The sequence below is a fragment of the Propithecus coquereli genome, unplaced genomic scaffold (assembly GCF_000956105.1).
Source record: "Propithecus coquereli isolate 6110/MARCELLA unplaced genomic scaffold, Pcoq_1.0 Scaffold197, whole genome shotgun sequence".
In the NCBI taxonomy this organism is placed as follows: domain Eukaryota; kingdom Metazoa; phylum Chordata; class Mammalia; order Primates; family Indriidae; genus Propithecus; species Propithecus coquereli.
In genome coordinates, this window is record NW_012144633.1 from 591,354 (window position 1) to 604,477 (window position 13,124).

At 38.7% G+C, this 13,124-nt stretch overlaps 1 protein-coding gene across 1 annotated transcript in view; it reads right to left on the reverse strand.

Annotated features, from left to right (window-relative positions):
* The window catches only part of SPAG17 (sperm associated antigen 17), a 281,081-nt gene that overhangs the window by 190,332 nt on the left and 77,625 nt on the right, over positions 1-13,124 (reverse strand). Inside the window, exon 4 of the mRNA XM_012643425.1 lies at positions 603-734. Within this exon, the coding sequence (XP_012498879.1) occupies positions 603-734 (132 nt within the window). The remainder of the gene's footprint in view (positions 1-602; positions 735-13,124) is intronic.

A 13,124-nucleotide genomic window follows, 5' to 3' on the forward strand; every position in this document is an offset into this window, starting at 1 on the left:
TGGCATCAGTTTGCTAATAGTATTTTAAAATATTTTTGAGAGGCAAATATGAATCTTTGGAAAACACATAGATTGATTTCCATACGCAAGTTAAATGAAAAATCCACATGTGAAGAAATTTATCAGACGTATAATATGGGAGTAGAAGTGATGGATAGCTGCTAAAATATCAGATTATTATCAAGGTGCAGATGTGCCTATTATTTTAATTGGCAGTCCTATTGACTATCATATAAAATATTTTAAATAGACCCTGATTCTGAGGGGTTCCCCCTCTTTTTTATATTTAATTTTCCTGACTCCCTGTCCCTTCCTTGAGTCCCGTCTTTGCTACTACTATATTATGTAAATACTCTACCACAGAAACGATCTTAGGCACATGCCCTGAATATTGTCATTTTCATATGCAAGGGAACTTATTTTTAGTGGATTTATCATAATTCCTCCAGATCTCTGGGTAGACTTTTCCCTAAGAAGTTGAGGTGACAGCAAAATTTGCCAGGTAACACTTAATGGTAGGCTTAAGAAGAGAGGAAGTGCCCCTGGAGAAACCTGGCTCCATTTCACTCACTGCTTGCGCGCTTTAGAATATTGTACGTTACCTTCTTTTCATTTTCCCGTCGCTGTTGGTCCTTAAATTTAATCTGGAGAAGTTGAAATTTCAAGAGTTTCCCTATCAGTGGTAAGGTTAATGTCTCTCCACTGTCCATAATTGCTTTTGCTGCCATTAACACCTATGAAGAAACACAGTTATTAGGAAAAGTGACATTTTATAACCTTTGGTACAGTTTGTCAGTGACAAAAAGAAGAAAGAGTATTTTATGTTTTGTAATATTTGTCATACTGCAAAGATGTCTCACTGCTGGCTGAAAAAAGAAGGGGAAAAAAATGCTCCAATGCTAGAAAGTGCCCTCTCCTTTAAATAAATTGGGTTGTCTGGATATCAATCTCTTTTTCGAATAAGGCAGAAAGTGCTTCCCACAATGGTGTTAGACTCCGATTCCCCCAGAAAGGTAGAGAAAAGATAGGCGGGGCTCCATTTTAGGATGACTGATGGGTTGGTTTCATGCTACAGAAAGTCTATTGTTGTTTGGCATAGACAGTAGTCCAAAGTGTCAAACTTTGACTTATTAGGACATTATAAATTAAATAAGGTTTTATAATAGTGGAAATGACTAAATTAGCAGTCTTTTATTTCTTGGTAACCAAATTCAAATGAAAGATAAAAGCTGCTTGACACAAAGGCACCATATGAATTGTACTCTTGCAACTTAATGTTGATCATGTTGGTATGCAGCCTAATTGGGGTGAAATAAGGTTATTGAGTTTTCTTTGGGTGACGACAGCCACTAGGAACATACAGCTGTATTGTCCAGATGTGTGGCACTGACAGCCTGTTTTATGACTGTGTTTTTTACAGCTTGTTTCCCCTAAATTTCACACAACTCTCTAACATCTGGGCTCTTTTCCTTGGAGCCCTATAACCACTTTATTTACTGCAAAAAAAATAAAATCATGTAAAATATACCATAAAAAGTTGTTATGTGTTTCTCTTTATTCACTTTGTCTCCCTAATAAAGTTCACCTCTGCCTGACACACTGTCACAGAAGTAATCTAGTTAAAGTATTTTCTGACTTTTGTTTTTAAGCAAGCATCATATTTATTTATAACCTCGGGATGAATTAGGTGTTACCAAAATGTTCTGACACGTTCCTTTTCTCCCCCTTGGAGCAATCACTCCTTGGGGCACATATGGTGTCAATTTCAGGCCTTCAGTCTCAGACAATGACTGTGCACACTGTATCTCACCGAGCTGTGTCTTGTCTGAGGTTCATACCAGCTCGTGGTCAGGGCTTTCCTGACCAGTTCAGTTCCTCTGACTTTCCACTTTGCCAAGGGAAATCGCCAGAAGAAAGGGAGGTGCCTGTTTCGCTTCTAACTGCAGAAGGGCCTGTGGGTTATCATGTGTCAAAATGTAACTAGACCTCTTAGAGATCACGCTGGGGTTTCCTGTAGCACATCGCAGACGGGGAAAGCTAGGGAAAGGAGTCCTTTAAAGCTGCCTCTTCTAAAAACCAAAGGAACAAACCAAGTGTCAGAAATCTTTTCATGTGTCTAAGTGAGTACTCTCCAAGAAATACAGCCTTTGCTTTTTATGGCAGTTCTGGTCCGCTAATATGATTTAGGGAAAAGGACATGATGGCTGTGATTTCTGGGAGCAGAATAACACAGTGGTACACCTGCAAAACCTCACCATTTAATGATGACCAGATCCCACATGGAAGGGAAGCCTAAGGGGGCTGCAGGTTAGGCGTTTACTGTACAGTGAAAACTGTCCGGCTGGGTCCAACCCCAGGAAGAGACGTCAGTATTTGGTTTGAAATGGCATTTTTCAGTACCAGATAAATAGTGTGCTGACAATCGGGCTTTGTGACATCTGGTTCAAAATATTCAAATTTGTGTTTTTAAAGCTCACAGCAGTCTAGCATGGGGTGTTTCCCTGTAATACAAAGATAATGACAGCATTGAAGGGCAATGAGCACTGAGATGGGTCACCCCAGAGTGGTTGCAGAGTCTCTTTTCCGGATGACCTGTGAAAACAGGATATTCACCTATGTCTGGGCGGTTTGGGTGAAGCCTGCCTGGCATCATGGTGATGGATGGGATGTCCCTGGAGGTACTTCCTAGCCCCTTGTCCCTAGGAGTCTATGAATGTTATTAATACCTCACTGTATTAAAATGTACTCAAAGCACAACAAAATGTCCCAAGAGAAAAGTATTTTTCAGTCCAAAAAAGTGATTTCCGGTTTGTCTAAAACTGTCTGTAGACTGCTGATTTCAAACAGAAATCTGGCACAGCATCATAGTGACAGTGGTGTCCTGCCTTGAGAGGGGGAGATGGGTGATGAGGAGTACCACCGGCACTACTGGGCCCCGCGTTCTCATGACACTCAGACACACAGTGAGATCAGTGGTGGGGCAGGCAGCCTGAAGAGGGCCCTGGGGCAGCGTCCTCCTCCTCAACAGTCCCTGGGTGACCCACATAGAGGCAGGCTTGATGCCCGACAGTCTGGAGAAAGGCACAGCCTGCACGTGGCATCATTAGGAATGGTAGAGGCCAGGCATACTTGTCCCCTTTCCCCTCCCCGCCACCATGTTGCTCTGAAGAGACTTGAATCTCACAATGCTACTTTCTGTGCATCCCCCAAAAGGAAAAATATTGTGAATTCCGGGGATAATTAATGAAAATGAAAGTTTATGCTGAACTCAAAATCTGAGACTGAAAATTTTCATGGTGAGTCATCCCCAAAAGAGGCAGAAAAAGAAAGATGTTTACAAATTAATTTCCACTAAAAATTCTTTCTTCTCACACCCCATAATTCACAGTTCCACCTAGTCAGTAGCCAGTAGTTTGGCCTCAGATGAAAAACAAACCTTTAGAGGATCTTTGTTTGAAGGCTAAGTCTTTGAGGGTAGAAAAACTAAAGAAGAGACAGAATTTAAAAGGAAATGTACCTTTTCACATAACATCCCAAAAGGCTTCCCCTTCCCTGCCTTACTAGTATTAATTGAAAGAATAATCAAACCTTCAAACTTCCAGCCATTGTAAAGGTTATTTGTCCAGTATCTACACCTAAACTGTCTGTGCATATTCGTGTGTCTGTGTGTGTGTGCTGGGATGCAAGCTGGCAAGGGTTATAGGTATTGGGGGAAATGAGAAATATAAGAGAAAATGGAAGCAGTGAGCTGGCAGCAGTTGGGAAGTAATTAGGTCAAAATCTAAGCTTCCAGAACTAGCTGGGGTAAAAAAAAAAAAAAACAGTTCTAAGTGCGTCAAAACCTGGGTACTCATCAAACCAAAATACCAAGAAAATGTGGCTGGCATGAGTCAGAAACTCAAAAAAGCACCAGTCTTATGGGCAAAAGAGACTCAATAAAATGGAGAAAACTGTTGCCCCGCAAGGTCTAAATGTCTCCTGACCTCCTCAGGTCAAATCTGCAGGCAGGCCAGCCTGCCAGGACTGGGGGAGGCCCAGGCTGAGCAACCAAAGGTATTCAGTTCTGCAAAAGACTGGTGTAGATGAAAATTAAGCTTCCAAGAGTGCCACTGAGGCAGGAAGAGAAGTTGGTACTTTATTGTGTGAAGATACTTATTTTGGGGGTATGGATGCTCTTTTTCTGTTAGGAAGCTTGTGATTCTGAGCACACCAAGAAATAAAAACATTTTCCTCTTTATCACTGACCTGGCTCAAAAGACTTACATCATATTTATCATCTAGTGATTTGATCCAACGAAAATTTACCAAATGAGCCGAATTCTTTCCTTGCCTGGGGATCAGGCCCACCCACAGACACTAGTGCCCTCTGTCCAGCTTCTAACCATTCCCCCTCTCTGTATGTAGTGCCTCCCTACATTAGTAAGCACCAGCATCTGCCTACCCAATACTTAGAATTGCCCCACACATTCCCATGGAAACCAATGTATGTATGTATGCGTGTGTGTGTGTGTCTATACATATACATATATACATATGCACATATATACATACATGTGTGTGAGTTTATATAAAATAAATAGACTAGATAGATGGATGGATGGATTTATGGGCAGATAGAATGGGCTCCCATGAGGCCTGCTGCCTGACTTCCCTGGTGTGCTTACAAGGAGGTATATGGAGCAACTTGAATTATTGCTTAACTTACGACACATTCAATCCCAGGTGAGTTCTGAGGAAGTATAATGATTTGGGTCTACACTTCTCTTGCCTGGAATAGGCTCTGTGGTCAAGGTGGCGGAGGAGAGGGCAAGGTGTGGTTGTGTGAGGCAGAGGGGAGAGGGGAAGCAGGAGAGGAATGGGACTGGGGGAAGACTTTCCCCCCAGGAGCTCCAAATAACCTCCAGTTCCCCTAAAAGAATCCTTTGGTTCAGAGACTTCCCTACCGGCCCATGGTGTTTGTTGCAGTAGCTATAATAATTCACAAAATAATGACTTCATATTTAACTCATTTTCTTTGGGTTAATGACTCAGGATGGTTTAGATATATGAAGACCTTAGCAAACAGGAGGAGAGTCCATAAGCTAGAGCTTGACTCAGTCCAGGCTAGCACAGAGTTGAACAAACAGGCTTTCGACACACACACAATGCTTTCTATTTTTTTTTGTTTCACATTCTTTTGGGTAGCCCATTTTCTTAAATATATGATTGATTAAATAAAGTAAGAATATAATAGTCCATCATGGTAAAAAGTCTCAATAGTACAGAAGGTATACAGTTAAAAGGAAACGGTTTCCCAACTCCCTCTGCCATTCTCCCATTCCAGAGATAAGCACTGTTAACTAATTCTTGCATATCTTTCCACAATTTCATGTATATATAAACATATATGTATATCCTTTTATACTTTACTACAAATGGGATCATGCTATTCATATGAAGTGATTTGTGGTTTGTGTTTTTACCTAAAAGCACATCCAGGACAGCTTTCTGTGCTGACATGTTTTGCTTATATGTATATTTTTTAATAGATAGCATAGTCTTCTATTGTATGGGTGTTTTGTAATTTATTTAACCAGTTGCCTATTGATGCACATTCAGGAAATTTCATGTTTTTTTTCTTTTCTTTTTTCAATTAAGTGTGTATTTTTGTTAGTAGCATTTTTGTTCCCACCAGCACTAAGTGAAAGGGTCTGGTCTCCCACACGCCTTATCAATACTGGGTTTTGTCCAACTTTTCTATCTTTGTATTAGCGTTAATAGATTTTTCTGTAATGATGGAAATATTTTTTTATCTGTACTGTACAATATGGTAGCTATAGCTACATTGACTATTGAATACTTGAGTATTGCTAAAAAGACTGAGGAATCAAATTTTTATTTTATTTTTTAATTGATTAAAATTTAAATTTGAATAGCCACATGTGGCTAATGTCAACTATTTTGGTCAGGGAAGGTCTATATGGCAGTGAAATGTGAAAAATAGTATCTCATTTGAAGTTGTGTTTATTTAATCATCTCATCACTTTGTCCCTTTGATTTTACCCCAAAACTAAAAGAAAAGATACCTATGCAGAACCATCCTCAGCAGATTTTGTTAATGCAGGAGATGCTTACATACATTTATTAAATAACAATGGTGTACTCAGATTTACACAGTGAAGCTACAAGTGAGAGGTAATGAAAATTAATGGCTTTCAGGCTAAGATATTTGTTCCCGGCCACATAGGAAACTTGCCCTTGTATGGATGAGGACGAAAAGGGCTAGTGTGGGGCAAGAACAGGAAGGATACAGAGTTTGCTTCTGACTTCTTTCTGTTACCTTTTTTCCTGCTGTTATACCCCTTTTAGTTAGCAGACACCTTTTTCCTTTCGAAATCCCTCTTGCCATGAAAATAGAAAAGATTTCACTTGGTAGTTCATGTTCAATGAAGCTTATTTATACCAGTGAGTTGGTTGTGTTTTGAGATTTTATTTCTTACTATAAAATGAAAGGGACTAGCAACTGATGAAATAATTTCAAGCAATAAATAACAAGTGTGGCAGTTTTGAACTTAGGGTAGGAGGTAGCTATTCTCTCTAACCTGGAAACTTGTGATGCCTAAGTCTGGCTTTGAAGGTAAATATATTAATAGTTTTGATTTTTGTGGTGCTTGGAGGCCTGGAGTGTGAGAGCAGCATGCTGGGGTTTCACTGCCTGCAGCTGCTGGTATATTCCAGGACCAGGTCATTGGGGGAAAGGCTCTGTGGGGAAAATGGAGCTCTTCCTTCAGCCAGGGTCAGAGGAGGAAATGCATCAGAGAGGGTGGCTGGGGGACAAGAAAGGTGAGACAGCAACTCTGTACCGTGGGAGAGGAGTAAAGGCAAAGGAAGCTGCTTTGGGACCTGCCTGTGTATACATGTGTGTGACGTGTGTGTGCATGTGGTGTGTGACTGCGTGGGTACATATGTGTCTGTGCATGTAGGTGTGTGCACGAAGTTTGTATGTTTGTATTTTTTCATAATCTTAATCATCTGTGATATAAAAGATATTAAAGATAGTCAATATAAAATTAAAAAAGATACTCAATATCTAAAAGCACTGTCAAAACTGAGATTTGTGCATGTTGAAGAATTAATAAAAAGAGAAAAACAATACTAATGTTTTTGATTGGCATTTCAAAATGAATATTGATGACTATTTGCCATTTCTACCTAATTATCCTGTAGAATACAGGGTACTATGTTTACCACTAAATATATTTCACATTAATTTCATTAATATACATATTAAATATTTATTCATCATACTAATTTATTGATCAATAAAAATGTATTCATCATAGTAAACTATGCAACTATATGTCCCATCTTCAAAGTTTATTGCTTAGGTAGCATGATTGCTTGTGCTTTTTCTTTTTATTTTGTATCTTTTATATCTGCTTGTAACATTAAAAAGTCAGAGGAATATAACCCCAATGTGTGTGTGTGTGTGCGCGTGCGTGTGTGTGTGTGTGTGTGTGTGTGTGTGTGTGATATTTAGAGAGAAAGGCCGCTTTAGATGGGCCCGATTCTGCACATTTGATGAAAAGGATGAGAGAAGAGCAGGTAATTTGCAAATGATTGAAAAGGGTCACTTATACTGAGATGTCCTCACATAAAAAGATTCCCATTGGAATTTTGGCTCCTGTGGTACAAGGGATGATGAACCAGTTGCTGAAGCCATAACTACTTATGTTCAACCTAATGTAAAAGTAAAGGCTGCATTTGCCTTCCAGTGTTCCCAAATATCACCAAGTAGCCTCAGGTAAGTTACTTAACCCCTTTAAACCTCAGCCTTTAAAAATCTACAACAGTGGCACTACTGACATTTCGAACCAGGTAATTCTTTGTTGGAGGTTTTTCTGTGCATTGTAGCATGTTTACTATACCCCTGGCTTCTACCCAGCTGTGACAACCAAAATGATCTCCAGAAATTGCCAAATGTTCCCTGGGAGGGAAAATTGTCTCTGAGAAAAGAAAGCTACAGAAAGAGAATCTGAATAGTGCTCTCTCACAAGGCTGTATTGAGAATTAAATGAGATCACCCATATAAAGACCTAGCACGGGGAATGAAGTATGTATGGTTAACCCTTACTAACGGTAGCTCTTACTGCTTCTCATACATTCAGGATAGAATTGGAACTCTTGAGGCCTCACAGCCCAGGTATGGAGAGCAGAGAAAGGAATGGCCAGAGGACCAGCTGGGAAGGCGAGACAGTGCACTGGATTTATTATCAGCTGGTTGTTTAACCTGACAAAGACAAATCAAGATCCGTTTAGAGAAAAGCAGAGAAGACGTAAAGGTGTATTTTGTTACAGTGCAGTACAGAATGGGAGGAATGCAGAGGAGAAATTCTACTATTAGTTTCTTCTAAAATGTGAGATCAGGAACTCTATGAAGAGTGTTCTGCAGTTTTACAGTCTCCTTTCCTGTTCCCTCTGCTCTCATCCCTCCTTCATTCTTTCTGCATTTATTCAGGGCCAACTATATTGTAGTCATTGCATTACTTGATCCTTTATATATCCAGTCTATCCAATTCACATTCTTTAAGTAATGAATAATTTCCAATGAGGCATAATTAGAAAAACAGCTGGAAGGGTAAGGGTCGCAGTGAGAGAGGGCCACGGAGAGAAACAAAGAGGAAAGAATGAGAACAGGAATGACTGAAACATATTTTCTCACTCTGAGAAGAGGAAAAGAAAATAATCGAGCAATATTAAACTGTCTGTACATAAATTTAAAGGTGATTGAAGATACAGGTTCCATATAGATCATACTGTCTGTCTAATGCAAATGGAACATTATGAAAGTGCTCTGACTACAGCCTGGTGAGAAGTTCATAATGATGATAAATATCCATAGCAGGTGACTGCTAGATCATTTTCAGCTGTCCATAATTAAACTGGTATCCATCTCTCCACAATGTCAGGGCTGAAAAGTAATTCCAGTCATTGGACCTCTTACATCTGTGTTGAAATGAAATAATATTTGGCAGAAACAAGGAGTCACTGAAACTAAATAAACAACCCCTTTCAAGACTACATAAAAGTTGGAAACATAATAACATTTGACAGGGATTAAGACCTCTTTGGGGCTGTAAGGAAGTTTCAGAAGCAGCAATAACAAATATATGGAAGGTTGAACAGATCTATGCTTTAACAGACATGTATAATTTGAAATGTAATGAATTTCCCAAGGGAGATGTGCATTTTGAACACATAATATATGTCAAAAAGCACAGGACTGTTTTAGAAATATTTGTTGGGATTGCTCTTCAAAGAATGGAAAAACCAAGCTTACTTTTTATTAAGGATTTTTTAAATTTTTGTTTTTGTATACCTACAAAATGTATAAAGGCACACGAAGCTGAATGGGGTGATATATGGAAGAATATTAAATAACGTACAAAGGCTTTAAGGGATTTTCTTTAGGTGTGCACTAGCAACACATGATTCTATTATCATGGCAATGTTTTGTTGTTGTTTTCTGGTTTTTGTCTGTTTAAGACTAAGATCTTTTCCTTAGTCCAAGACTCTCTCACCTCTCTGAAGTCATTCTTGGTTCTTTCAGTTGTACTGAATTTCCCCTCTGAACGACCCTACTACTTTTTCTTTGTGTTTTTTTTATTGTGGTTGCTATTTTTTATACATTTATTTTTATGTTTAATTGACATGTAAGTATTGTAAATATTTACGGGATGCAGTGTAGTATTTTGATAGATGTATACAGTATGTAATAATCAAATCAGGGTAATTAGCATGTCTAGTATCTCAAACATTTATCATTTCTTTATGCTGAGAGCATTCAAAATCCTCTCTTTTAGCTATTTGGAAATATACAATAAATTATTAGCTATATTCACCTTACAGTGCTATAGAACACGAGAACTTATGCCTCTTATCTAGTTGGAATTTTGTATCCATTTACCAACCTCTCCCTATGCTGCCCTCCCCTCTACACTTCCCTGACTATAATAATCACAATTCTACTCTTTACTTCTATGAAATCAACATTTTTCTCGCCCATATGAGTGAAAACATGTGGCATTTATTTTCTATGCCTGACTTCACACAATGTCCACCATTTCCATCCATGTTGTCACAAGTGGCAGGATTTCATTCTTTTTATGGCTGAGCAGGATGCCACTGTGAATATATAACATTTTCTTTATCCATTTATCTGCTGATGGACACTTAAGTTGATTCCGTATCTTAGCTGTTGTGAATAGTGCTGCAATAAACACGACAGTGCAAATATCTCTCAATGTACTGATTCCCTTGGATAAGTATCATAGTAGGATTGCTGGATCATATGACAGCAACTTACCTTTAGGTGTTTGAGGAATCTCCATTCTGTTTTCCATAATATCTTTACTAATAAACATTCACATCAACAGTGCATAAGAGTTCCCTTTCTTCCTCATCGTCCTTGCCAGCACTTGTTATTTTTTGTCTTTTTGATAATAGCCATTCTGACTGGGGTGAGATGGTATCTCATCGTGGTTTTGATTTGTATTTCCCTGATTTGTGATGTTGAGCATTATTTAATATTCCTGTTGTCCATTAGTATGTCTTCTTTTGAGAAATATCTATTCAGATCCTTTGCCCATTTTTTAATTGGATTTTTTTTTCTGTTGAGTTTTTGAGTTCCTTATATATTCTGGATATTAATCCCTTTCCAAATGAATAATTTACAAATATTTTCTCCCATTCTACGGTTTGTCTCAACTCTCTTGATTGTTTCCTTTGCTGTGCAGAGGAATTTGATATAATCCCATTTGTCTATTTTCACTTTTTTATTTTTGCCTGTGCTTTTAAAGTCTTTCCCTGAAATCTTTGCTCAGACCAATGTCCTGAAGCATTCCTTATTGTTTAAGCCAGTTTTAATTTTTTTTTCTTCTTAACTGAGAAGTGAGGTGAGCAAGTTGATACTGATATGGAAAGATTTATGCTTTTAAATTAATAGAATTTTTTTTCTTAACCAGGGATTATTCAAGTGTGTTTCCCAGACCAGCAGCATCAGCATCACCTGAGAACTTGTTAAATGCAAATTCTTGGGCTCCAATCCAGACCTGCTGAATCTGAAACTCTGAGGGTAGGGCCAGCAATTTTTTTTTTTTTTTTAACAAGTCCTCAGGTGATTCTGATGTACTCTAGGTTTGAGAACCACTACTTTTTAACTGGTTTCTTATGTGGCCTTTCATGATAATGTATTTAATCCCCATGTTGCAAGTTTCACCCATGAGTTCCTTGCTAACTAATGTGCATCTATATTGCCTTAATTTCTTTTTTTAATTTAAAGTCTTCAAGCTGCCCATTTCAAAGGAAAGCCTAGAGTGAGATTTCTGCTATTGTCCTGCTAGGCAAAGAAAGTATTCAGTGTGTTAGCCCTATCTTCTTTTTCCCTAAGTACTGGGGTCCACAATTATCAAAAGGTTGTAGTGTTTCTCCAGCTTGATTATGAATGCTGCTCTTTTAGGCTGTTATTAACTCCTAAGTTTTAATCTAAACTAAATCTTTCCATAAAGAGGGCTTGTTCATTTGAGTTTCCGTGTCCTCCTCTAATGTCTTTGTTAGTTAGCTGTAGGTGGCACATATGATACGTCTCCTGGATGACTACTGCGAAAACCCTCTATAAGAAGATGCATGCTGTGTAGTTTCCATGCTTCTCTGGTGTACCCTGTGGAACACCTGCCCCAGAATCCCTGGGAACCTATTTAAAGATACACAGCTACCAAATCAGCCTCTGGAGGTGAGGGCCTAGGAGTATGAAATTTTAATCATCATTCTAGGGATTCCTAAATACCCTTGGTTTGAGAACTATGTCAAAAGTCATTTACATATTGACATCTGGGTGACCAACTGAGGGGTTCTCCAGGGCTTGATACTTTCAGTGCTGAAACTAGGAAAGTCCCTGGCACCCTGTACAGCTGGTCACCCTTAAGATAGCAAGTTCAATGGGAGTCATCTCAAGCCTGTGGTGGAGTGCCATTAGTCGACTCCATCCCCTTGCTCTGCTTTTCCCAGTCCTTTTAGATTCAGACTGTCCACGGTTGGCCTTCCCAGAGCCTCATGTTCACCTGTTTCTGAGCCAATCCTATCAGAAGCAACAAAGGCATTAATGCCCCCTCTAGCAGGTCGTGTCTGACATGATTATTCATCTCTGATTCAGGATCTGGTAAACTACTAATAAATAATTCTATTATAATGTATATTATTTAGTGTATGCTTTGTGCTAGGCATTGTACTATATATATTATTTCATGGGGTTAAGAGATTAAGTTATTTTTCTAAGAGCACAGGTGTTAATTGGAGGTACTGATCTTTAAATATAGCACCATGATTGTAGAGCAATGTGATATCTGCTTCTCTTTTCTAATTTCTAAAATTGACTAATATTTTCTCCAGTGGACTCCTGTCGTGGTCTGAAACCCCAATGAGCTATCAGCCAGACCACCAGTTTAGATACTTCCTTAGGATCTCAATTCCTTAGGATTAGACTCTGACCCCAACTCTCTTACTCTCTGGTCAAGGTTTCTTTCCAAATCTTTTTGATGGCTTCAGATCAGTTCCTACATGGTCTGACCACATCTCTTGTTGCTTTCCTTTTCTAACACTCCTTTCCAGCTACACTTTCTTCTTGACGTTCAGCAAATGTGCCTCAGAGTCTTTGCATATGCTATTTCCACTGCTTGAGAGGCTCTTCCCCAGATAGCCACATAGTTCCATCCTCTACTTCAGATTTTTATTCAAATGTCACCTTCTCAGTTTTGCCTTCCCTGGCTACTCAAATTTGTAACCTTCCTTCCACTTCTCAACCTTTCTCACCTTTTCTCTATATCCCTTATTACCATCTAACATAATTTATCTTTTCTATTATTTCTTCTCCCCAATTAAAAAGTAAGCCCCACAAGGTATTGGCTTTTATCTATTATTTTTCACTGATCTAAATTCAAAGCCTAGAACATAGTAAATGCTTAGTAAATAATGATTTAATGAATTAAGTCAGATGTGTCATGTTTTACACTGTTTAATTGCAAATTTTACCATTACCGGGTACCCTTCCTATTTGTGACTCAACCATGGTTGGATCTTCTGGTTGGGCT